The following is a 27,659-nucleotide window of genomic DNA, read 5'->3' as shown; positions in this document are numbered from 1 at the left end:
TTTCATATTAAGTATATAAAACAGAAAAAAGAAAAAATCTAAGGTCTAAGACACTACCAAGAAGAGCTCAACTTCTGTGGACTGGTATCATGAACAAATTCACATTTTCTTCTTGGTAAAATTCACAGTTTACCAAGAACTGGCTCCTCTTTCTTTGGAATCATCCTATGGAATCACAGTATGGAATGAGGAGAACTAAGCTTTGGAGAATACACCAACTGAAGAGCATGTTAGATATAATGTTACATATCCCATCACTATTTCTGGAAGAACTGAAAAAAGAGGAGACAAACTTCAGGCAACAAACATTATATATATGTCATCACAATTAATGCTTACAGTAGTAGCAAAGGCTTTTCTTTCGAGTGAAGACACTAACAGAGGAAAACGTTTCCTATAATTTAAGGTGGGGAAACAGTTTATGCAATCTGACATAAGTGAAGCAGTTAACTTGGATACAGAAAAAGAATTTGCCCTCAATGTTGACAATCCGCTAAATTTAGATAAATTTCCTATTAGTTGGCATTCACATGTATGGTTAAGTAATTTAGATAAGGAAGTGGTAATTACTACCAGTGTTTTTTAATGGGACAGCCTAAATAACACATTTCCAAATGAACAGAAATTTACTAATGAAAAGAGACATCTGAATACCAAATATCAGCAATAAACTGGAAAGGGGTAGTGGAAAGGTAGGAAGCTGCTGGTAGTGTAAGGTGAACCAGGAATCCAGTCAATTGTGGAGTTAATATGGCTAGGAATCATTGTGACTTGAGTTACCATGCAGCTGCAGTCTCTCTTCTTGACATCTTTTACTTCTCTAAAAGGAAAATGCTGCTTGGGTCTGCCTCAAAAGGTTTTTTTGTTTGTTTGTTTGTTTGTTTTTTGATCCAATCAATGGGCCAAATACCAGTGAGGTCCTTTCTGAGGGCCAAGACACAGTGAGTCAGGAAGGTTCCTAGGCCAATAACCACTCCAATTAACCAGAAACTGGGATGAGACAGCAAATGTGGGAAACCAGGATTACCTGGACTTTAGGATCCTAGGGCTGCAGGTATGACCTAACCTGGCTTAGAGAGCTAACGAGATGAAATAGCACACACATTAAGTTATAATTATTTTTCAGAGAAATAATGCATGAATTTGAGCACGAATGATAATGAATGGTCTGCTGTAATTATTTTTGGACAGGGGTCATGGGTGAGGGCTAGGGGATGAAGGGCTGATCCAGTATGGTAAGCATATAGCTACCTAAGATCCATTTCCAAGAGGCTTGGCTGCCATCTGTTAATTCAAATTTGACTTTGTAGAAATTAACTAAGTGAAGGCAGGACTATGCAGAAATGTGCTAAAAAATTTACTTAAAAACTGTTTTATGGGTAAAAGCCAAGATAGATTTCAAAGACTAAAAATGCTACTATATTTAATGCTGTTCCCCATGTATTATGTTTTAATGATGTTCATATGCTGTTTTTTTCCTTTAGCTTTTTGTTTTCTTACAGATACAGTTGAAAATCCTTTTGTAGCTCCACCTGATATAACCCCCTCCTTCTTCTCCAGTGAGTAAACACTATTCTGATATAAGAATGTATCTGTCTCATTCATGACTCTTTTATTTTTACTACATATTTTCATAACCAGAAACACTACATCACATCATTTTGTTTTAAAAACATGTTCCATTTCCCATTTTAATAATCCACAAACATCATGAAAAGTTAAGTAAAGAATTCTAATCCTTAATTTCTGAAGGACTATAGACTTTTTTTCTTTAATGAGATCTTTTGGTCTTAAAGTATGTGTAATTAAAAGTTACCATCTTGCTTTTTTGTACAATGCCTTGAAACAAAGTCATCTCGCATTTTACTGCCCTAAGACATGCTAATGACATTTACATTCACTGCACAGCGTTTTAACACCTTCAAACATAGTATTTTTGTGTTAATTTCATTAACAGTGATACTGAGAAAGCTGTTCAGTAGCACAGCAGAATGCCAGAGGAACTCAAGCCCATCAGATGATCTGAAGATCATGGCACCATGCTAATAAAACAATTAAGAGCATCCCGCAGGGAAAGACAATTCCGACAATTAACCTTCAATGCCAATTAGTACCAGTACTTTCCGAAGAAAAGTCGTATCTTCAATATGAAGATAAAAAATTTAGTTCCTAACCTGAATCATTAACCAGAATAGGCATATTATTTAAATGAACTCTCAGTTTAGGTAAAAGTTTAAGATCAAAAACCACTTAATAAAAATACTGCGTGGGAGATACATTATTTATGTACTATGCCTCAATTTACAAGACAATTAGAGAGGTAATCATCGCTATATAAACAATTTCTTCTAACTAAATAAATAAGCAACTAAGCTTTCCTTAAGGTGGTGGCGAAGGTAGAAGGATAACCCCAAAATTAAATTTTAAGTTCTAGACAGTGTCCGTGTGTGTGCTCTAAAAGTTCCTTTTTTCTTTCTGGTGTTTGGAATTCAGTACTGATTTTCTCACAGAAAAAGCATTACATGCTAGCTTCTCAGCAAATCCACAAGAGACTATTTTACCTATAACACGGCAGGAACATTGTTGGTCAATGTAATCTACTCAGCATCAAGTGGTCAGGGCTGTGGGTGGTAGCAGCTCCAGGAGCTCCAGAGAAGAGTGACTGTGGCAGAGAACTATGCCAAAATAGTTCAAAGGTAGGGGGCAACTAAGCCAGGCGGATCCCGCAGACAGTATGGATGTTTGGGGGCTATTTGTGATTTAAGAACTACTTATACTAAATAATTCCCCCAAAGTAATCTCAGTTCTATACAACGATAATATGTTTGGAATTTGTATACGTAAATGAACACAGTTCGACAAATGTATACATTAAAAACTTTCAAAGTTTTACTGAAAGAAATAGATATAATTCAAACACAAGAGGGATATTGCATAAGCAGAAGTTCCAAGATGGAAATATATCTTTCCAAATGCAAACAAATCAAACGAAATTAGAATCTAACCCCTCAAATTACATTTTAGCACAACAAAACTATCCTAATATTTAAAGAAAAAAATTCATTAAAAAGTTAATAAGCACACATAGTAAAAAGACACTCCAATGAAAATAGATATTAAAACATATTATAAAATAATAAACATCAAAACTGTGTGATACTGCTTCAAAAGTGAAAACATGGAGTACTGGAACAACAGGAGGGCCAAGAAATAGATATAACACTGCATGTGTTTTCATTTTAGGTAAAGCAAGTTTCTTCAAAAGGGAGGTGGGTATAAGCAGGGAAAGGTTATAATAAATGGCATACCAATATGAGGATGAAAAAAGTTGGAGCTACACTTTATAAACCAATGAACCCCAGGTGTTTTAAACAAATATTTCAAAAAAATCCTGAAAAATAAAATAATTAAATCACAAGGAAAATAAAAACAAATGCTGACTAGTTCTGTGGCAGAGTTTAAAATTACCAAAGAAAACACAAAGAACAACAGATTAAAGCACATGAAAAGTTCATTTTAAAAGTAACAAAATTACCTTTAAATAGAAAATACCACAAGAGTGACAAAATAACTAAACAAAATATGAGAAAGCAGTTACAAGGAGTTATGTTATATGGTGCGTACACTCAATCAGGGGAAAATACATGTTTTACTTCCCACGATTCTGGGAGGCAATAGTGACCTTATTCTACTCATGTATTAATAATGATTTTGAAAACCAGTACAAGCCTCTTGCAAAAATCCTGTAACAATAAACAAAGTGATTATAACAAGGTTACTTCCTTCTGACCTAACTGAAGGAGATGCAGCCAGTACATGGATCTCTACTGTGTACGTTCCTCTCTCCCTGGGAAAAAGAGACAGTCTGTCGTCATAACCCTGTATCAGCCTGTACCAGCATCTGCTGCCTGGAGGAACAGCAGCAGGACCTCTATCTGAGGTTCCCACAGAGAACAGACAGGTGATGTGACCACAGTCTGGACTCCCCATACAGGATTCACTGAAGGGGTTGTCAGTGAATCATGTTTTAACTGTGTATCTTCCCATTACTCCTGCTGTCAGCACTAGAGCCTGTGAGTTCCCAGGCACGGACTGCCACTGAAGAGCCCTACATGGTGGCCTCTCGTCTGCCAACCAATTACGGTCACTTTCTGGGCTAAAGGCAGAGACAGCCTCCCAACATGACTAATACTGCTGCCTGGAAATAACCTGCCACTCCATTCTACATTGCTAGAGCCCTTGTCCCACTGCGAAAAAAGCAGGAAATGCTGCATTTATAATAATCACTGAGGGATCACTGAGTGCTCACTGCTTTCGGCTGGTCATCTACAACTGCTGACCTCTGATCTTCCTGGCCAGCTCCAGGGTACTCACATATTTCCCCTGCTCAACTTACCTTTATAAAATTGAAAAAACAGATGGAGAGATGAATGGGTGGGTGGATGGATGTGGATGGGTACCCAGGTTGGCGCTCCATCAGCTGCTGTTAGAGTGTCTTTGACGGACATTATGCACCTCCTCCAAAAACATAATGTCCCTGGTCCATGCTATGTTTCCTTCATTTCTGAGGTACCTCCCTGCAACTGACTTCTGCTTACAAACTTGGCTAACCCTGAATAAACTACATGCTTTCCAGCCCCCACCTCTCCAATTCCTATGTCACAACAGACTCAATTATACAGTATGCAACCATTAAAAACTGTAATTATAAAGACTATGTATAACATACAAAAAGGGGCTTAAACATGCCAATGTCTTTCTTTCCCTCATTCTTACACAGTTCAGCCCAAAAACTATTAGGCAGGCAAAAGCAAAGTAGGCATCAGCATGAGAGTGGAGGCAAATGGCATGGGCTGAGAAAAGTTTCTGCACTGTGGAAGGGTGAGGGCTGTGACAGCCAAGCATAGCCATGCTCGTGGTCTGAGCAAGAAGAGGAGGGTCCCAGTGTGAGGAGGGGGCAAGAATAACAGTATATGGGTTATATAACGGAAGCCAGGTTCATCACTGTCAGAAAAAGGATCTAGGAATAAGTGAAAAAACTACAATTAACCCTATGGTATTGGGTTGGGATTAGAAGTATTAGTGTATCGGTATAAACTCCTTGTTAGCAATATAGGTACTGAAATACAGATATTTCAAAATACCAATATAAATAGATATAGAAGTACAGTTGTAAAAGTTGTACACAAACACACACACGTTTTCCTAGCTCTGTTCACAGAAAGGATATGGAAGCAGTGACACTCCAGTAGCAACGAACACACCTGGTTGCTAAATACCATTCTCTATTAAAAGGAACAATGGCTCCTTGGAGAATTGGTTAGTTTGAGGAAAGTACAAGATGAGTCTGGAATATCTTGTGTCAGAAAGTAATGAAGTGCTTACAGAACAATGAGGACAGGACACGAAAGCCAGCTTGAAGAAACTCACAGTGGCCAAATATAGGACAATTTGATATTGAAATAAATAATGATAAAAAAACAGACCAAAACCTAGTAAATAAAATCGCAAGCTCTGTGACCCTTTAAATAGATAAATGGCAAGAAGAGAAAGTTCTTACAATGAAAATCCAACTAATAAGTGTAGAAAGAATGATGTATTTTTTTTTAAATCACCATTTGGCAACCATCATAATAATAATTCAGCCAAAAAAAAAAAAAAAAGAACGGATTCCTGAAACCAGTGGGTGAAAGTGGTAATGTTCCATAATGGAATGGAAAATTTACAGTATCAAAGTACCTTCAATCTCATAGTGCTTTCCCACATACTAATAACAAAGAAGAAAAGAGTAACTCCCCAGGGGGGAGGCCTGGCAGCTGCACCTTAGTTGAGTGATCAAAGTGAACATCATCAGTCATGGGACAAATGGAAATCATGTAATGAGATATGAGAAAAACAGCATCATTTCTCTGATATTCCTGCCAAAAATGCATATTAGTCTAATCATAAGGGAACATAGTCAATTCTCACACTTCTATAAAGACCTGAGACTATGTAATTTATGGAGAAAAGAGATTTAATTGACTCCCACTTCCACAGGCTTACCAGGCAGCATGACTGGGAGGCCTCAGGAAACTTACAGCCACGGCAGAAGGCAAAGGGGAAGCAAGGCATGTCTTCTCATGGCGACAGGAGAGGGGGCAGGAGGGAAATTGCCACACACTTTTAAATCATCAGATCTCACAAGAACTCACTCACCATCACGAGAACAGCAAGAGGGAAATCCGCCCCCATGATCCAATCACCTCCCACCAGGTCCCTCTTCCAATATTGGGAATTACAATTCAACATGAGATTTGGGTGGGGACACAGAGCCAAAACATATCAACAGATGAATCCTACATTTATGTAGAGGGACATTCTACAACATATCTGACCTACTGTTTCCAAAACTGCCAAAGTCATAAAAGTCTCTCTTTGGGTGGGGACACAGAGCCAAACCATATCAACAGGTGAATCCTACACTTATGTAGAGGGACATTCTACAACATATCTGACCTACTGTTCTCAAAACTGCCAAAGTAATAAAAGTCTAGGAAAGGCCAAGGAAAAGTTCCAGTCTGAAAGCGAAGAGAGAGAGGTAACAACCAAATGCCATACAGGAAATAGGACTAAATATGGGACCCACAAAGAACACTGCTGGGACAAATGGCAAGACTTGAATGAGGTCTGAGGATCTGATGGTACAAATGTATCAGTGTTAGTGTCCTAATGTAGATGTCAGTGTTTAAAAGCAATACACAATGAAGTATTCAAGGACGGCAGGGCACTATTTACTTTCCAATAATTTTGAAACTTAAAAGTTCTTGGTACTATTCTTACAAATTTTCTATGATATTGAAGTTATTTCAAAACAAAAAATAGACATGATACCAAATCCTCTATGTATGTTATAATTATATCTATTAAGATGAATATAAATAATAGGAATAAAATTATTAAAAGAAACCATTGTGTTAAGGTTTTGCATTTGAGGGGTACTTTTTAACTTAAAAAATTCCTTTAATGTCTCATTCCCATAACAACAACTTTTAAGATAATTCTATATATGTTCATATTTAATTAAACAAGACAATGGGTATTATAAAAAAAAAGCCCTCCAGCCAAACAGAAGAGAAACAGCCTATTGAAGCAAACAGTCTCACCCTTTTTATACCTAATCAGTAATTAATTCTAAGATGCGCATGTTCCCCCATTGCCTAGCCAACTTGTTTTCTCACAACAATATATACAAAGACCTGTGAAAATTAAAACCAGATACCTTGATTTAGATGTGTGGCCTCCACGATCTGAACACCATTCACAGAGCACTGGGACCCACTGAGGGGTATCAGAGTCACTGTCCCCCCGACATTTTCAAAGATGCAATGCTCACTCTCCAAGTCAAGGCCATGAAGAACTAAAGTGGAAAAACAAAGCAGAAAGAATTTTTCCCCCTTTTCTACTGCAATGATTCCCAGCTATTTATCTGTCAATTTATTTATTTTCCTTTTGAATACTCTTCCTTTTCCACAGAAGTATCATGAAGTGAACACTTGTGTTTAGTGAGAAAACCGAACTTCAGGAGCTCATGACGTTCACCGATAGGACTGGAAGATCCTTAGAATGTTGTTAAGGGGTCTGGACATTACCTGTGTATGAAAATCAGTTCTGGGATGTTAACTCATTTCATCTTTGAGGAGAAAACAGTCGAGTAACTTGTTTTAACTGAATACCATGGAGTTGCCCTGTTTGATACTGAATAAATTTCCTCCATCAGCCACCCAGAAGCCACAGAAAATAGAAGCAAAAGTGCTCCATGGGTCGAGGACTTACTGAGACCTCTGCACTGACAGACACTGCACTCCAGGAGCAGAAACCCAAGGTGAACTTGGCATGACATGAATCTTGAAAAGCCCAAGAGGCCTTCAGAAGCCATACTGAGATGCCTGTTGCCTAAGCCTGTGTCAATTCTGAGACCTCTCAGGGCATGCAGCTGCTAAAGTTTATCTATTCATGTATAACTCTCCTAGATTCTTGTTTGAAGAATGGTCAAACACAGATATGAACACATGTCAAATAAGCCTACCTGATTTTAGGCACAGTTCTTGGCTAGCGTCTTGGGAGTACAAGCCAACTAGTTTCCACCGTCTCTACAAAATTGCACTACTGATCTCTGATCACAGAAAACGTGTGTTCTTACCATCATTTATAGCTACCCCAAAGATCAAACACATAATTTAACAATTAGAAGAAGAGGCCTGATGCCTAATTCTACTCAAAAATAGGTGAATCTGGGGACTTCTAGAAAATGGTTTTTATCTCTCTCAGTCTCACAATAAATAGTAAATATTAAGTTGGTGCAAAAGTAACTGTGATTTTTGCCATTACTGCTGCACCAACCTAATACATGTAGGAATATACTAGGATTGGCTCCATTAATAGCTTACACTTGGCAACTGGGTTCATTGCCAGCAATTCTAAAAGCAGCTGAGACAATATAACTCTTCCCCTGCCAATCCCTATCTTGCCACACACATAAACACAACCAGCACCACCACCACCACCACCACCAGTTGCCTAAGTCATGCTCCTAAAGCCTGGAAGGACCTCATCAATGTAGGCTAAGTCACTGATTACCTGCATGTCTTGTGAAGACTTTCAGGAAACCCAAAAAGCCATGCTTCCACATGTGTGTATGCTGTGTTTTCTCCTACTTTCTGTTGTCATCTTTGTGAAGACAAGTGTCTATAACCCTTCCCTTCAAAAGACCTATATCTTTTATCTGTTTCTGTTGGTATATTTCCATCAATCATTGTTCCATTGTGAGACAATGTAGAGTGATTTAAGTAACTGTGTTCCTCAAAGACCTGACAAGGTATGGAATGTAGGGTGGGGGAAAGGGTTTATTGGCCCATTTTATTCACCAAATTAGTTGTTCTGCATTATTATTTGAGTTGTATTCTAAATTACAAAAATATATACACATACATACATACTGATCAACACAGTACTTGAAAAATAATTTTCTATAATTACTTCAATGTCAGTCATTCAAAAAAGTTCTTCCTTGAATACAACCTTAAAAAATCATTGGGAACAGATCACTGATAAATATGCTCACCAATATCTTGCTCCGTGGAAGCATCTTCTCTACCAACGTATGTCTGACCTTCCTGGGAAGAAAAGCCAAGCAAAATGTATTAGTAAGAAGAGAAAGAATAGCTTGTTTCTTCATTTTTCATTGAAGCCCAAACAACACAGTGGCCAATGGGATAAACAACGTCCTGGCAGGCCACAGCTTCAATGCATTGAGAGCTCCCCAAGGCTCTGTAAAAAAGCCCCAGTCGTCTGGAAAGGCTTAATGAACAACAATGGTGAGGCCCTGCATTGGCAGCGTTAAATACTTTGCTCATGACAGGAATATCACTGATGTTCCCGATCCTTTCTGGGGAGGCTCTCCAGTGGCCAAGTGATTCTTTGTGTCTAAAGATACAGTTTATGTAAGTCTGCAAAACACAAATGCAGTAGCATTCTCATTGTTAAGTCATGGGTCAGAGAGAGGGCACTAAAGTCAAGGTCACAGAGGCATCCATTAATACTGATGTGGAATTCTGTACTCCCAAGATGAACTGCCTGCTTGGAACCAAGCCCAACAATGCAGGTGAGAAGCACAATTTTATAATTACCACCAGAGACCAGGAAACTGTACATGCAACAAAATCCCCCCAGCTGTTTACAATTTTTCTCCTTCAGTCTGTGTGCCTTTTTGTTCCTTACCTCCCTCTTACTAATCCTACAGAATAGAAGGCACATCAATGGCTCATCATTTAACTTTAGATGACAAGGGAACTTTAAATACCAAAGAATCCCAACGAGCTGCTGAAAATCCCAAAGGGCTCAAGGATTTGTTGTATATTATTTAATTTAATTTAGTTGTGTTCATGACCATAGAATATTATAATAAACCTAGTTAGTGTCTAATGGAGAAACTGGAAACAAAATGAGAATGTTCCACTTAATCAGTTTCTACCTTTAAATGATATAAGATGATTCCGGTACTCAAAAGGTCATCATCGATGCCAATCAAATGAGGCAGTTCAGAATCCAAAACAACTCCAATCCCTTCTTTCCTGAGGGCTAGAGTTTGTTCCTGAAATTAAGAGGAAAAGAAAAAGAAAAGGTTACTTTGGGAAAAGATAACTTCATATTAAGTGTTCTTCAGATTGTCAGAATGGGCAATATTTTATTTCTCATATAAAAAACTGAAAGAAAAATGGACCTTAAACTTCGTGTTGAAATCCTGGCAGGTAATAAGCAAAGTAAACTTGGAACATATAAAAAGCGCAATATAAAATGAATTAAACTCATTGCCTGATATATAACCACTTTAAAGCAAATCTTCCTTCAGAAAGGTTCTAGGAACATCCAAACTACAAAGTAAGCTTTCTCACTCTTCAGAGCCTTTATGTCATTTAATATCAAGATGTCGCCTTAGTTGATGGCTTTTCTCTCCACTTACCATGGTTGAACTGTGCATGGTCCTGAGAAGAAGTCTTCCTGAGCATTAGTTACCCTGCGCCAGAGGAACCTGGCCCTCTGCCTCCTGTGCCATCAACTTCTCCTATCCACTGGATCATTCCCTGCTACATATTAATATCAATCTGCTATTCACCTGCCATCCCCAACCTCCACTACGTCTTTTGGCATTGCCTCTCCTTCTAGCAACCACCAATGTCTCTGTGCCTTTTAGAGAAAACTACCTCCAAAAAGTTATCTATACCTTCAGTTCTTCAATTCCTTCCCTCTCACTCTCTCTTGAACTCGCTCTATGAAGGCTATTGTCTTTGGGACTCTTCTTTACCAACACTGACTCTCTTGATGGTCTCCTTCTGTCTCTTGACTTTACCTGCCATCCAGATGCTGATGACTCTCAAATTGCATCTCCAGGGCAGATGTCTCCCTTAAGTCCCATACTCAAATACATACTGTATATATGAGTATACCACATATATATATACCAACCCAACTCAGTTTATCTATGGAGATGTCAAACAGACAGCACAAATTTAACACATTTAAAAAAAAAAAAAAAAAAGCCTGGATTCTCTCTGCCTCCCAAACCTGCAGACTATCCTATCTCAGTAAATATCAACCTTTGGCCTAAATACCATGCTTACACTTTGCCCCTTTCTTTCTCTAAACTCTACATATGTAGTGTTAACTCTACCTTCAAAATATGTCCAGAATCTGGTAACATCAAACCACCCACAGCACGTGCCTCTGGCCCAAACCATCATTGTCTTTCACCTAGGTTACTGCGATAATCCAGGCCACCACTCATGTCTCCCGTGATATACGCTCAACTCAGCAGCCAGAAGGCCATCAGGGCAGGTCACTCTTCTGCTCAGGTCCTTTAAATAGCCTCCCATTTAAGTGAGACAAAAGCCAAAGTCTTTGTGATGTTCTACCAAATTCTACCTGATCTTATCCTGTGCTCACTCGCTCTTATCTCCTGCTGCTCTCCCCCTTGCTCACTCCTCTCCAGGGATACAGGCACCTTGCTGCTCTTCAAACTTGCCAGCCTGCCCCATCTCAGGGATGCACTCACTGCGGTTCCTTCTGCTTTTGTGGTTGCTGTTTCCTCGGTCACTGCTATCCTTCTATTCCCCTACAGGAGGGTTTCTGGACTGCGGCACAGTTGTCACTTCAGACCAGGTAATTCTTCATTCTTACGCACAGTAGGATATTTTGTAGCACCCTTGCCTCTACCCAATAGATGCTAGCAGCATCCGAGGTTCTGACAACCAAAAATGTCCCTAGACATTTGAGAAACATTGCCCTAGATACATACATAACATAGCCCCTTCCTTCCTTCAGGTCTCTGCTCAAAAGCCACCCTCCCCATCACCCCATACAAAATAGCAACCACCAGTGTTCCTCATGGTGATTTCTCTCCTTGGGAATGGCTAGTAGTGTACACACACACACACAAAGTTTATTACCTGTCCTCTGGCTAGAATGTAACCCAGGACCTAATTTCATGTCCCACACATCAATTAATATTTGCCAGAGGAATTAATGAGTGAGTAGATGCACAGAGTTCAGTGGAACGCAGAGGGAAGGTCAGAGGCAACCCTCAGGAAGAGAATGGTAGGCCCTATCTTAACATCAGGCCCATCTGATCCCAGACAAAAGACCTCTAAACTCAAGCTTCTGGGGAAGTCTGAAGTAGAAAGCAGACAAATTCCAGAAGGCTGAAGGTAAAAATTGCAGTCTTGAGGTTGGGCTGAACCAGTTCAAAGTCATGTACAAGAACATGACATTGTGCTCCATGACTGTACGAGCAACAGAAAACCCAGTTCCAACCACTAACTGGGGATCCTGGTCAGAGATGCTCCTGGAGAATCTCCTTCCCTCCCTGACTCCTACAGCCAGACGCAGTGACCACGACACATCTCTGTAACTCCGACACCCAACACTGCCCTAAACATAAATACGATTCCTTACAATCCTGGAACCGATAAATGTACTCTGTGTCACTTAGGTATTAAAACAACCTACAAAGTCTACCATTCACTAGGTGATGGATTCAGAACTTCTCAAGCTAGTGTCAGACCATTAAAGCAAAACTCAAACCCTGTAGACAAGGGAACTCCTGAGAGGTTTCTGGGGCAGGGCGGTAGAGAGAGAGAAGTCCCTCAGGCCTCTGCAGATATTTAAGTTTCAAATGCCCACTGAAGACCTGAAGTCATGCGAGAGGGCAGTGAAATGAAGTAGCAGGGAAAAAAAAAAGAGAGAGATGGCTTAAAAAAAAACATAAAAATCACAACATGAAAGAAAGCAATTTAATTTAACAACCATTAAACAGATACGCAGAGAAAATGACCAATGCATAACTTAGATTAAAGAAAAGGAAATGAAGCGTGTCATTGTTCTTCAATTACTCCTCTTATCAGCCAACCTCCCATTCCATGGCTCAGAACCTCAGGCTTTGAGGTCAGAAACTTCAGTAACATTGATTTACTATAGCAAGGAACATGCAAATCTCAGCTAAACTGAGCACTCTCCATAAGCCAACCCCTACTCCTACCTCTCAGATATTAGCAGAATTCACGCTTTTTCCTTCTGACCATGAAATTCAAGCAGAAATGGGACGTGATTTTTTTAAAGACATATATTACAGGGGAGAATTTAATCACACAGCTCTATTTCATAAAATGATGTCCTCATGGGAAGGTTTGGTAGCTCTGAACTGTGACCAAACTGCACACACAGTCAGTAGCCCCATGGCAATGAATTATTACAAGCCTCTAGGTCCACATGAAAAGGAAAGTGACCATTCTCATAAGTCCACAGGCATGTGTATTTTCTTTCTGCACAAAAGTAGACAATAACCCCCCACCCCCAAAAATGCAATATTTTAAACTTTAATAGCTCCCACTCAAACTAGAGAAATTGCTTTGGACTACATCCCAGTTTAGTTTACTATTCTTTCTTTTTTTAACCATTGAGAAACACTTTCATTTTTCCTTGAAATAAGATTTTGAAAGGCATTGGAAATTCATAGTTTCAAAGCCATTACGTCAAAAGTCTTACTTGTTCCCACCCATCCCCAGCATGTAGACACACACACACAAAGAGAGACACACACACTCACATACACACACTCACACACTCACATACACTTCCATATATATAGTGGGTAAAATCTGAATTAAGAGAAAGTTTTCCAGGATTGCAAGTGGGGAAGGATGAATTTATGATTAATGCTGCCCTAAAGCTCTATGACATTCAAGCTGCATTCAACTACATGATATTATAAAAGTGTCACCTCATAAAACTGGAAACGAGGGTTTAAATCATTGCTCAAGTGAAAAAGCAATTTCAGACCAAAATATCTATCACGTATAAAATATTTATTGAGTGGCATCTACTGTTATACATAATTTATGAAACACCTCTTGGATAAGATGGAATACTTAACATAGTAGAGTGGGCCACCCTCTCCCAACTCCAGACACAGGGTCCCAAAGAAATCAATGTAAAATATGTATACTTGCATATATTTTATATTGAAACAAAGATTTCGGCAACCATGCTTCTTTGGATTAAAAAAAAAACCCATAAACTGACTAAAATTGTCAAAACATAGCATCAGTTTATTTTAAGCATCCTGTTCACAATATTTACAAATGATATGCTCCATATGTTTTTCTTCAACCTCCAGGCATCTATTCAGGTGAAATCCATCTAAATTTAAAACACATGCCCTTTGCTGGGACTGTCACAGAATCACTTCTGCCCCTTCCAGTGGCTCTGGTGATTGCAGGCAGGGCTGCCCAGATCTCGAGGGAAGAAGACCACAGGAGGACTGGGCTTAACTCGCAAGGCCCCTGTAACCACCATAATGGTTTATGAGAGTAAGCAGGGGGTCTAGCTCTTTCAATCACAACCACATCCTTAGTGCCCAGCACTCTGCCTTGCAAAACTCAACAACTTTCTTGAATAGATAACTGAAAACAATACAAAAACTTACCAACAACAAAAGTCTATTTTTTTCCCCCCTCTTAGAAAGCCTACCTGGGATCTAGATCGTACTTGGAAAAAACTGGGAAAAGTTTGACAGTGTGTCTGCCCCACGTAAATTAAGATCTCTTTAGGAATAAGAACTGCGTGTCTTCACAGAGTACGTTAGGTGAACATGGCTGCACCAGGCACCCAGTAGTCACTCACTAAGTGCTGATTATTTGGTACTATAGGGAGTGATTTCTAAGTGGCACTTTTTTTTTCTGAACAGACAAGAATGAAATGTCAGAATCTTTTTGTGAAAATTTATGGTACAGAGAATTATATATTTCACTAGCAAGTAGAATTTTGTAGAGTTGACTCACACCATAAAGTGCACATAATTTCTGCAACCCCGACTACAAACACAGCAGATGTCTGGGGGCTGGGGGCTGGGGGCTGGGGACAATCAGGGCTTACAGCACATGCCCAGTGTGGCTGTGAGGATGGGGAAGGAAGTCAAGTAGCCAGAAAGACGTCAATAAAAAAATAAAATTATCCTCTAGTAAAACTACTTTTTAACTTAAAAAAGTTGTATGTGATTTTATTTAAATTTAACAGAATGAAACTATTTCAGCCATGTTTCTTTATTATTAATATAAGAGCTATTTCCTTGTAAGGTATTTCCTTGACCTCCTTGTAAGTCAAGAGGTTATGAAACATATTCATAGTGCATATACATTTTTCATAAGTGTTTCAGTTTTAAGCACCATTACCTGAGTCTGTACCGGTTTGAGAACGTTGCTTCTTGCCTTGGCATCTGAATGACATTGTAGCTGTCGATTTGGGGCCACATGGTGCATGTTGGGCAGTATGGTACTTACTTTCCTCAGAAGGTTAAAGACATGGCTCCACTCTTTTCAAAACTGAATGCTACTCTAAGAAAATTAAGCTAGTCTGACTTTTAGTCCACAGCAGATAGTTTGGTTTTATGTCTGGATGTTTAAAGAGTTTCTTCTTTATCTTGAAATTCAATGGCTTAATTAGGATAGATCTCAGTGTTGAACATCCTCTACTCTATATTTTCCTGGAATACAATACATTCTTCTGATCTGCAGACTCAGTTCTTTCATCTACTTATTTTTCATTTCACAAAGCTTGTCTTATTTTCCATTTTCTATTTCATTTGTTGACAGTCTACTTCAAGGACACCGATTGTCCTTATATTACACTGGTCTTTGTCTTCTATTTCTTTCAGTTTCTGATTGCTTTACTATCTTGATCATTCCATTTGTGTTCAATGGGCCTAACAAGCCTTTACTCTCTCAGTAATTTGATTTTCAGTGGGGTCTATTCTTTTCCTTGATATTTTCTAAAATTATGTATTAGTCCTGCAATGATGTTGTTTTGGGCCTCAAAGGCTTTTATTCTACAATCTCTCTTTTTTCATCTCACTTTGCTTTTTATTACCATCTTGCTTTGTTTATTGAATTCATGTTTCTCATTCATTTGTTCTACAGAATGAAACAATTGTAAGGAATTCCCTTCTCTCCCATGAAGTGTGATTTCATCTATGTTGGGATCTTTTAGCTTTTGCATGCTATATTCCTCTTCTTTCTTGTTCTCTACCAGCCCATCTGCCCATCTTTCCATCCACCCATAGCTATAGTTATGTTTATATAATTGTTCTACTTTTTTTCCATCTTGTATATGCTTAGGTGTATCTGTGCAAATATTCCATGTGCTCTAGCATAGGATGGGAAACTCCTCCAAGTTTGCCTGGCCGTATCTGTGACGTTTCTAGTCGACTGAGTAGTCTGCAGTCCACCCACTTTTCTCTAGCCAGATGGAATGACAGAGGGCCAGGAGATCTCACCTGAGACACCACAGGCTTTGTTTGAGTCCCAGCCCTCTCTTCCTGGGCTCCCTAATGATTGGGAAGGGGTCCTCTTCCCAGAGGGAGGGAAGGGGCAGGATGCCCTCGAGCTTCTTAATGTTTCCCCAGGCCTTCACTTACAAGAGAGAGTCAGCTCAGCTCTCACTTCATTCCAGTTACCACCACTGGCCATCACTACTACTCTTCAGTAACAATAGGAAAATCAATTCTGTTCCTCTGATTTGAGAGTACAGTGGGGGGTATTTTGGAATCACCACTGATTCAGCTTCTCAGGTGCAAGTTTAGGAATATCCCCTTTACAATCTTTCCTTTTCCCCAGCAGCCACTCATGATCTTTTCTCACATGCTTCCTCTTAGTGACTTGCAGTAGTATTGCTGCTGCAGGCTTGTATGTTTGCTAAGCTTTCTATTATTTCTTCATTTCTTTGAAATCTGTGATGGAATCGCCAACTAGTTTTTTAACATCGAAGACAAGAATAGCAATAAAAGGCTACAAAAAGGAAGGATGAAAACAGCGGTACTCCAGGTTTTAGGGGATTTCTTGAGCAAAGATATAAAGGCTAAAAACATGGGCAAACAGTCATCCCTTGATATCCATGAGGGACTAGTTCCTGGACTCCTGAGGATACCAAATCCAAGGATGCTCAAGTCTCTCACGTAAAATGGCGTAGTACTTGCATATAACCTATGCATATGCTTCTGTGTACTTTAAATCATCTCTAGATTACTTATCATACCAAATACAATGTAAGTGTGATGTAAATAGTTATTACACTGTACTGTTTAGGGAATAATGACAAGAAAAAAGTCTGCACATGTTCAGTACAGGCAGAACCATCATAGGTCTAACAACATAATACATATCAGCAATAATAGCATTTTCTCAATTTTTTTCTAATATTTTCAATCTATGGTTGGTAAAATCCATGGATGCAGAACCTGCACATATGGAGGACCGACTGTATACACAAGGAACCACTGGACATCCAGTTCAGCTGGTAAACCTGGAAAAATGGTCTGGAAAGTGAAGCAGATGGGTCACTATTCGATTCAGAGACTGGGAAGGCATTGACAATTTTGAAAATAGGAATTGGTTGCTACTTCATCAGATGAATCTGGCAGGATGTATAGGGTGAATAAGAACAGAGTAAAAAGGGGGATGGGATTAGAATGGAAATGACACCTTGAGAGTCACTGGAGAGGTATGCGGATTCTATGTGACTAACAGTTTCGGTTGATGGACCTTAAGTAAAGACATTCTCCTCAACTGTTTTACTCCTCTTAATGAGAAATACGGAAACTGGAGAACTGCAAGAAAATCTGATAGATGCCAAAAGATTTTTATTGCTAGGCAAAAGATATACTTATGTTTCCTTGTAATACTTTCCAGGGAACTCAGTAAGGAGATATTATTCATGTGTTAAGAATCACTCATGAATTTGACTAGCAAGTGGTGTCTAGTAACTTACATGTTTTTAATAATGTACAAATGCTAAAAGTCATATCAGCTGGGCCTGGTGGCTCATGCCTATAATCCCAGTACTTTGGGAGGCTGAGATGGGCGGATCACTTGAGGTCAGGAGTTCAAGGTTAGCCTGGAAAACAGGGTTGAAACCCTGTCTCTACTAAAAATACGAAAAAAAAAATAGCCAGGTGTGGTAGTGTGCGCCTGTAGTCCCAGCTACTTGAGAGGCTGAGGCAGGAGAATCGCTTGAACCTGGGAGGAGGAGGTTGCAGTGAGCTGAGATTGTGCCACTGCATTCCAGCCTGGGTGACAAAGCAAGACTCCGTCTCAAAAAAAAAAAAAAAAAAAAAAAGTCATTATCAACAAAAACCAATTAGCTCTGAAACCCTGAAAGTAAGCAACAAGCTGGCATTCATCCAGAAGCTACTGTTTCTCGTACAGTAGGCCCCCCTGTATCTGAAGTTTTGCTTTCCCCAGTTTCAGTTACCCAGTGTCAACTGTGGTCCAAAAATAGGTGAGTACAGTGCAGTAAGCTATTTTGAGAGAGACTATTAGTATAACTTTTATTACAGTATAATGTTATCATTGCTCTATTATTAGTTATTGTTCATCTCTTACTGTGTCTAATTTATAAATTAAACTTTACCATAGGTATATACATATAGGGAAAAACTGTATGTAGGGTTCATATTGTTTGCAATTTTAGGCAACCACTGGAGGGCTTGGAGTATCTCTTCTGCAGACAAGCAGGGGCCTATTGCATTCTGTTTTCCACATAGGAAGAATCATGTCCATCTAACAAAGAAGAAACAGCCACCAAGATTACTAGGAAGTCAATGAAGCTCTGTCAACTGCCTCAACCACCATCCTACCTTTCTCCTCCTTTGGTCCACAAAACCTAAGCAAGCTATGATGAAAAAATGTTAAGAATCTCCTTCATTCTCCTCCAGGAAATGACTTTTTTATTTTTGCTCTGTTCCCAGAAAGTGACAACGTGAAAAAAAACAATACTGGTAGGCCAGTAACATGTTCTAAGTCCCTGCAAAGTTGATTAGTAATATGTAATCCTTCAGGTAAGGGGTCTATTAATTATGTTCTATGAATCACAATCAGATTTAAAAACAAACAAAAATAAAACAAAACAAAAAAAGAGAAGGGAAAGAAGGGTCTGTGAATGTTAACAAATGGAAATCCACTGGGGATCAGCCTCTGTCAGAACTAAGCTCCAGGAAGGAGGAGGTTCAGGTGGGAAGGCAGAGTTCACAATCCACAGGTTGGGAAAAAGAAGAATCAAGTGGGTCAGCCTACAAATCACCTTTGAATCCTCTCTGTGCCTCAGACTTCACAGAGCTCTACCCGCATGATATGGTCTGAATCATCCACAACTTTCCATCTCCACTGCTACTGCCCTGGTCCCAGTAATCTCCACAGCCTGCCTGAGTCTCTGATATCCCCCAATTGGTCTTTTTGCTTCTCTTGCCACCCTGCCATCTATTCTCCATATGGCAGCCAGAGCCACCTTTTCAAAATATCAAGAGACCATGCATAAAACACTACAATGGTTTCCCATGCGTTTGGAATAAAATGGTCACCATATCTCACTTAATCTTGCCCCTGCCCACCTCTCCAACATAACTCCCCTCCACTTTCTACCTGACAGTCACAGTGGCCTCCTCATTCCCACCGCAGGGCTTCTCCGTGTGCTGTTTAGTCTGCCTGGAAAATTCTCCCCTAAATCTCCATGACTTGCCCTTTCTTGTCAGTCTGTTCTATTTGGGACCAGAGACACCAGTGAGTGAGATTGTATTAGTCCATTTTTGCACTGCTGACAAAGACATGCCCAAGACTGGGAAGAAAGAGATTTGAATGGACTGATAGTTCCACATGGCTGGGGAGCCCTCACAATCATGGAGGAAGGCAAGGAGGAACAAGTCACATCTTACATGGATGGCAGCAGACAAAGGGAGAACTTGTGCAGGGAAACTCCACCTTATAATACCATCAGATCTCGTGAGACTTATTCACTATCACGAGAACAGCACAGAAAAGACCTGCCCCTGTGATTCAATTACCTCCCACCAAGTCCCTCCCACAACATGTGGGAATTCAAGATGAGATTTGGGTGGAGACACAGCCAAACCACATCAGAGATGAACAAGGTCCCTGCTCAGACAAAGCTTATTTCCTATGCAAGTAACTCCACCCCTATTCCCAGACACACTCTATCACTCCACCTGGCTTACTGTCTTTACAGCACTTAAAGTGATCAAAATTTCTCATACATTAGTTTATTTTCTGTCTGCCCCTGCAGAAAGCAAAGAATAGGTCCAAGCCAAGATGTCAAGCCCAGAGAAGGAAAGGTCAGGATGGGGTCAGTGAGAGCCAAACTATTAAAAACAATATCCAAGGCCAAGACCGTCTCTTATCAGTCCCGTTTTTAATGCTCCTTGCCAGTCAAAAGCAGCCCTTAAAACTCAAAACAATAGTTAATATGGCCAGAATAAGCCAGAAGTGAATACAGGAATTTTAATATTTAATTCTAATAAACTATCATCATAAATAATTTAATAACCGTCCCCAAAATCTGTACCTAGCATTGCATCAGACAGGCACCTATGATGTCACTGAAAATGAACTAAAAATATAAAAGCCTTGCTTTTTCCATGACTTTAAAACAATCCATATTACAATACCTATGGTTAAAACATACATGCTTGCACGCGTGTGCACACACACACACACACACAGGCACACATTTAGAACCAATGTGGAAGAGTCACAGGACTCACCAGGGCAGAATTAGGAAGAGAAGGATCTGGCTACTACCACACCACGGCACCAACAAACCTTAATGTCCTGGCATTACTGGCAGTCAGCCCCTAAACAGTAAATATAATTAATATTGCCCTTTTAATGAACAGAAACTCTTGGGGCAGTTCAATTTCCACTACACTTCCCATTGCAGAAACATCGTTCTTTATTTAAATGCCAAACAGCTAAGCATTGGCACACAGTTCAGAGAAGATGCTGTATAGATCTTTCTGATGAAACAGTCCTCTCCGCTGGCTGAGCAAATCATCCAGATGTCAGTATTTAAATTATGCAAAATGCATAATACCAATTAAAGAAATTGCGTGTGAAAATATGCAAGAGCAAATTTCCTCACATTAATATTTAACTAGACTTTTTAAGTAGAGCAGCATCTTCTGATCACAAGTACTTTAGTATATTTCACCTAAATGGAAGACCAAAATATTCAGGATGGTTCATCAGAAGATTCTACAAGGGTATTTTCTGTATAATACAAACATTAACACAAGGCAAAACAGCTAAGGGAAAGGATTACTTTAAGTGGGATGTTGTGGCCCGGAGAGCATCAATCTGACATTGGCCTTATACTTTGGTCTTAGAAAGCTGGCTCGTTCTTGTTTCTCACCCATGGAAATACGCGCATGCTCATCTTCACCCTCTGGCCTGTGCTCTAGTAATAATGTCCTCCTAGCACAATCCTCTGATTCCCAGTTACAAATGTTTCCCCTTCCCCAGGAGTCATTTAGAGCCTACTCATGTCTACTGTGACCCCTTCCCCTGCACTGACCACAGTTATCAGGCCTAATCGCATGGATCTCCGTCAAACACAGATCAGTGACTTTACATTCACACATTGCTTGTTTCTCCTGCTAGACCAAGAAGCTTTCAAAAAATTGGTATTTTTTAAAATGTCAAAATATCAAAAAAAAATCAGGCTTGTGCCCGCACCAGATCCTCTGAATGAGCATCTCAGGAGCAGGATCCAGACATTTTTTTAAGCTCTCAGGAATTTTACATCCAGGGTTGGGCTATGATTTTCTGTATCCTCCAAATGACACCTCTACCCTGCTGGGTGCACTTTGAGAATGCTCAAAAGGGCAAGTACTGCGACCTAACTCCTTCATTTGCCAGCTACCTTCTTCTGTGATTCATTCAGCCGACACCTAATGACCATCTGCTACTTGTCAGGTGCTAGTCTACATTAGGGATAGATCAGTGAGTAAAGCAGGCACCCTCTTATATTTTATCCATATCTGTCTCTGTCTTTAGATCTAAGTCTATATCTGTATTATATGGAAAGATCTATCCATACTACATTAAAAAATCTACAGATATACAGTCACGCATCACTTAACAAAAGGGATGCATTCTGAGAAATACATCACTGGGTAATTTCATCACTGTGCCAACATCTAAAGTGAACTTAGACAAATTGAGATGTGGTTACCAGAAGCTGGAGCAGTTGTAGGGGAGGGTTGGGGAAGTGTTGGTCAAAGAATGCATATTTACAGTGATACAGAAGGAACAAGTTCAAGAGATCTACTGAACAGCATGGTGACTATACTTAATGATGATATATTGCATTCTTGAAAAATGCTGAGAGAGTAGATGCTAGGTGTTCTCACCGCAAAATGATAACCATGTGAGATAATGCATTTGTTAATTGGCTAGATTTAACCATTTCACAATGTGTGTGTGTGTGTGTGTGTGTGTGTGTGTGTATATAATAGGTGCCTATCTAATGCGATGCTAAGTGTATATATATACATACATACATATTATATATATATAAATATATATACATGATAAATATATACAATTTTTCACGTCAATTTTAAAAATAAATAAATTTGATAAATCACACCTTGAAAAAAAATTATATGACGGAACTTGTAATGGTGTCTTGGCATGATTCTGTGATGATAAATATATCTGGATTCCTAGCTTTTTAATTACACAGAAAATAAAATATTAAAGCCAAAATCCTCTGGTTTATCTCTTTCGCAAGCTACTCTGCACCATTCTTTCACATAAAATTGGAGTAGGGCAGGAGGAGAACTACCAGCAGCGGCAAAATGAGGTCTTCTCTAACAGGTGAGATGTTAGAAGTTAATCCCTAAGCTTGGTACACAGCTTTCATTTATTTCTTAGCCAGTTGAGGAGCCGGTATCATTATCAGAAGGGAATTTAGGAAAAAGCAAGAAGGTGATGAAGAATGAGAGGGAGGAAGAAAAGAAGGAAAAGGAACAAACTTCCAGCTTCTCACAATTCCCTTCTGAAAGACGTACACTGCCCATGGCAAGGCACACTGGTGAGTAGGTAAAGACCGTCCCCTAATGAGTAGGCTCCTTGCTTCTCCTAGGACATGGGTCAAGTAACCCCAATCTGAAAATCCAAAATCCAAATGTGACAAAATCCCAAATGTTTTGAGTGCCAATGTGATGATCAATAGAAATGTTCACTAGAGCATGTTAGATTTCAGATTTCCAGACTAGAGATGCTCAACCAGAAATAAAATCTGCTTTTTATGGAGAAGAGAGAACATAACCCCCTCCCACCTTGTATTAATCAAATATTCACTCCAATCACTAAACCCAAATTTGTCTAATAAATCAAACTGTTCAAACTAGTGCTTACGCCATAAGTAATGACAATATGTCAAAGAAAACACTGGTACGGGAAGGGAGTTTCTTCCCTGGCTGTGCAGTAAACTTGGTGAAAAGGAGGGAAACCACAACCCAGCCACAGGACAGGTGACTGAATGAACTGTCCTCTATGAACCCAAAGAGTTAATATTTTGTAAAACCATCTGCCACTCAAGTCCTGTCTCATCCCGTCCCTTTGAGAGTTCACACCGTTTATATCATAACAGAACACTTTATATGAACACCAGCCCCAAAGGGGTCCCCAAACCTCTAATCCATTTGGCCTGAATACAAATGCGTACCTTGGTTATATAAATACTATTATGGGCAACAGTATTTTACACAAGTATTCCTGTAATTGATACACTGCACTTTGACCTTATTAATATATCTTTAGCTAGATAAATTACCTAGTAAATCAAAAGGGCTCATTCACTCAGATTATGCAGGAGAGGACTGCTCCAAAGCCCAAATATAATTTTGAATGTTGACTGAATATGGCCCCAATAGTTTGTTAAAATAAGGAATATAATCCATTTTACAAAGAGAAATTACATTAGAAAGCTTTTTATAAGTAAAGCATATGTGGCTAAGGTTATAGAACTTGTCAAGGAAATGTGAAGTTTAAGATACAAAATAAATTGTGTTTGCTGATCTGGTCCATTAATAGAAAAGCAGTAAACCAAATATAATGTAACGTACACATGCAACACTTTCCAATCACACACATCAATCAGTTTTGCTAATATGTGCAGTGCAAGCTAGCTATCTAAACATCTAACTTCTCACAACCACAGTCAGGAGTCAAAAGGAAACAAACTCTTTCCTAAGCCATTACAAACTTCAACCATAAAATCTCACATCTTTCATTAGTTAAAAAACTATTTACATGTTATAAACTGTATACAGTCACTTTGGAAAACTATTTGGCAGTGTATTCTACAGTGGAAATAATATCCACATCACATGACCCAGCAGTTCCAACCCTAGGCCCTATGGTAGAAGTCAGCCAACTACGGCTGAAGGCCAAATAAGGCTGTCTGCTTGTTTTTGTATGGCTGGAATGCTAAGAGTGATTTTTATATTTTCAGATGCTCAAAAAAAAAAAAAAATCAAAAGAAGAATATTACTTCATGATGTGTAAAGTGTATGAAATTCCAATTTCAATGTCCATAAAGCTTTATTGGAATACATGTTCCACGTTCATTCATTTACAAATTGCCTGCTGCTTTTTGCTATTATGGTGTAGTACCATGGAGTACTTGCGACACAGGTGGCACGGGCCAAGAAGAAGGAACTGATTACTACCTAGCCTTTCGGAGCAGCAGTTTGCTGACCTCTGCATTATGCATACATGTTTACTGAAAGACATGCTAAAAAAATGTTCATAGTTTTACACAGTTACATAAAATTCCATTTTTTGTATCTAATGTATGTAACCTGTCCACTGTTCATGGGCATTTAAATTGCTCTCAGAACCTTTGCAATCATTAGTTATTGCCAACAATGCTGAGATGAAAAACGCTGCACATACCTTGAACCTTTCAGTGCTAGCTGAGAGAAAGGACAGACATTCATGATTGATTCTCATTTACATGTTAGAAACAACACAAAAACCTTCCTTGAAGCTTCGATTCTAAATAAACTAAGCTCTCTACTGAACTCAACTGAGGGCAAAAGCCTCCTCTGTTTCCAGGGTCTCAGCATAGACAGTGTTAGTTATCACATGTGCATTTACTATAGATTGTGAAGGGAAAAAGGGAAATACGAATATATGAGCAGGCCAGGCATGGTGGCACGCACCTACAGTCCTAGCTACTCAGCAGGCTGTGGCAGGAAGATCATCAGCCTAGGAGTCCCAGGCTGCAGTGAGCTATGATTGCACCACTGCACTCCAGCCTGGGTGACAGCAAGATTCTGTCTCTAAAGGAAGGAAGGAAAAAAAAAAAGAATACATGAGCACATATATTTATTTGTTTTTATTGCCATTTTTTCCCCAAAAAAATCTATAATAAATGCACACATGATGACTAACATTCTGTACTCCTGGACCCTGGAAGGAGGAAATTTTTGGCCTCAGAAATATATGTACATCTATATTTATTTATTCTTATTTATTCATTTTTATTCACACATGTATATACGTGTGTGTGTGTGTGTGTGTGTGTGTGCTTTAATCTAAAGTCATTCTAAACAGGGACTTTACGAAACTAATTTTATTTTTAAGTGAGCAATTTGAATAACAAAAAAAAAAAAAATCACAAATGGCCTAGAATTCTAAGTGCTCTCAAATGGCATAATCAGGAGCAGCCTTGATGACCTTTTTCTGAAAATATGGACTTAAATGTCCGAATCAGGTTTTTGTCCAGGTCAGCACTTTTAGCAGGGAAAGGCGTGTCAGGGCCATTTTCACAGAACCAACGAGGTGCTTACATGGGGACACGAGGTCCAGAGCAGTGTGACTCAGGACAGTGTGCAAAGTGCTTGCTGCCATTCCAGAGTAAGTGCCAAAATTAAATGCAACCATTGAGAAACTTCAGCGCAATTTGACAGAGTAATTTTATAAACATTGCATCTAATAAAATACTGGGGCTTCTATTTTTTGTGTCTTTTTTTCTACTTTATTATGTTAGTAGTTCCTTTTTATTATGCTTTACAGAAAAGTTAGTGTGTGATGGATTAAAATGTGAAAAAATGAAACCCTGTATTTGGTCATAGGCAGTGTAGACAACCTCCTCTTCCTGTTGAATTTCTGCAGAATGGACAGCCTGTGAGCGTGTAGAAGCCTGCTGTTGCTGCCTTGATTTCTTCAATGTCCCACAAAGAGTGTAAGAGCCAGAAAAAAGGAGGTTGTCACCTTTAATAAAAACAAAATTTACCCTTGTGTATCACTTAAACCATGAGAAGACAATTAAGAAAGCTAAAAGTCCACTTCATTGCTAAAAGGTGAATTCAAAAGTTTAGAATAAACTATAAAGGCAGTTCCATTGTGGTCTTAATGAGAACACTGCCAAGCATTAGCTTATTCCAACTGTGGCAGCCCTGTGGTCATTATCAAAACACCAGATCGGGGTTAGTTTTTACTTTAATTAATCTAATGAACCAGCTGTCTGGCTTCAGTAGACATTTTTTAAATGTCACTGCGTACCTTGAGGCTGCAGCTGAACTGGTGGCATGTTCCCCTGCACCATCTTGATTCCATTAACTCTTGCCTACGGTGACATTTTACGTCTGCATCCTTATATGCCTTGATAATGTAGTCAATTTGTGCTTTATTAACCCAATTAAAATACAGAAATGTTAGGTAACGGAAATCAACAAAATTAAAACAATTCCTTAAAACAGACTAGATCTTTAATTCAAAAAAATATATATGAAACTACAGCTTCCAGACTTTGGTAACCTAAAAAGTCCCTGGATTCTAATGTTAAATTCTAAACAGGGAAAATGCTGATCTAATCATAAGAGAATATAAAATTTAAATCCTAGGTACTGTGTTAATTTAGGCTTAAACATCACTAGGAACGCTAGGTCGAATTGTGAATTTCTGAAGACTTTGCAGAGTAAACAATAAATGCTCCTACACAAAACTTACAGGCAAATTTGAAAAAATACCTGGACTCATCCTGCACTAGAATAAATTCACCCATATTCACCAACTCTACTCCCACATCTTCAGAACAAGGACCCTGTCTTTTCTAACTTTTTCTTCCCAGTGCTGAGCACAGGGCAGGCACTCAAATATAAAATGAATGCTCCCTTGGAAACTAAGCGAGCATTTTGTAAATCATTCAAATGACAGGCCATACTTGCAAATAGGAAATGAGAAAAGAGCTTAATACATCTCTTCAGGGGCTTATCTGATTTACCTTAGATGTGGGCCACGTCGAACATCTTCATTTTAAGTTCCTCTTGTTCTAAAAAGATTTACTATGGCCTAAAAACTCTACTCTTAAATTAGTCAAGGAACTAGACAATTGCAGCTAAGTAATAAATCAGACTCATTCTGATGTTAAAAAAAAAAAGTTCCTTTTTTTGATCACCTTCTTGAACTAAGATCACAGATCTGCCACCTGCCTTCAACTCTGCAGAACATGGGGAGTGGGGTGAAGGGGTCCTAGAGGATGACCTGCAACATTACTAGAAAAAGAAAAGGTGTGACAGAAACTTATACTGGAAAAGTCCAATAAAAATGCCTATTACAGCCGGGTGCAGTGGCTCACACCTGAAATCCCAACACTTTGGAGGCCTGAGGTGGGAGGATCATTTGAGGCCAGGAATTTGAGAGCAGCCTGAGCAACAAAGTAAGATCCTGTCTCTATTTAAAAAAAAACAATTAATTGAAAAAAAAAAA

The 27,659-nt window shown here is 39.1% G+C and overlaps 1 protein-coding gene across 28 annotated transcripts in view; it reads right to left on the bottom strand.

Moving 5' to 3' along the window:
* KIF16B (kinesin family member 16B) overlaps nucleotides 1-27,659 on the bottom strand; it is a 338,999-nt gene that overhangs the window by 183,934 nt on the left and 127,406 nt on the right. For all 28 annotated transcript variants that reach the window (XM_063633957.1, XM_063633953.1, XM_055265225.2 and 25 more), the window contains exons 13-15: nucleotides 10,013-10,132; nucleotides 9,104-9,155; nucleotides 7,262-7,399 (exon numbers count right to left, since the gene is read on the bottom strand). In XM_063633957.1, coding sequence (XP_063490027.1) covers nucleotides 7,262-7,399; nucleotides 9,104-9,155; nucleotides 10,013-10,132 — 310 coding nt within the window. The remainder of the gene's footprint in view (nucleotides 1-7,261; nucleotides 7,400-9,103; nucleotides 9,156-10,012; nucleotides 10,133-27,659) is intronic.

This window comes from Symphalangus syndactylus, chromosome 24 (genome assembly GCF_028878055.3).
Source record: "Symphalangus syndactylus isolate Jambi chromosome 24, NHGRI_mSymSyn1-v2.1_pri, whole genome shotgun sequence".
Taxonomy (NCBI): Eukaryota; Metazoa; Chordata; class Mammalia; order Primates; family Hylobatidae; genus Symphalangus; species Symphalangus syndactylus.
This window is presented reverse-complemented; position numbering and strand designations above follow the sequence as displayed.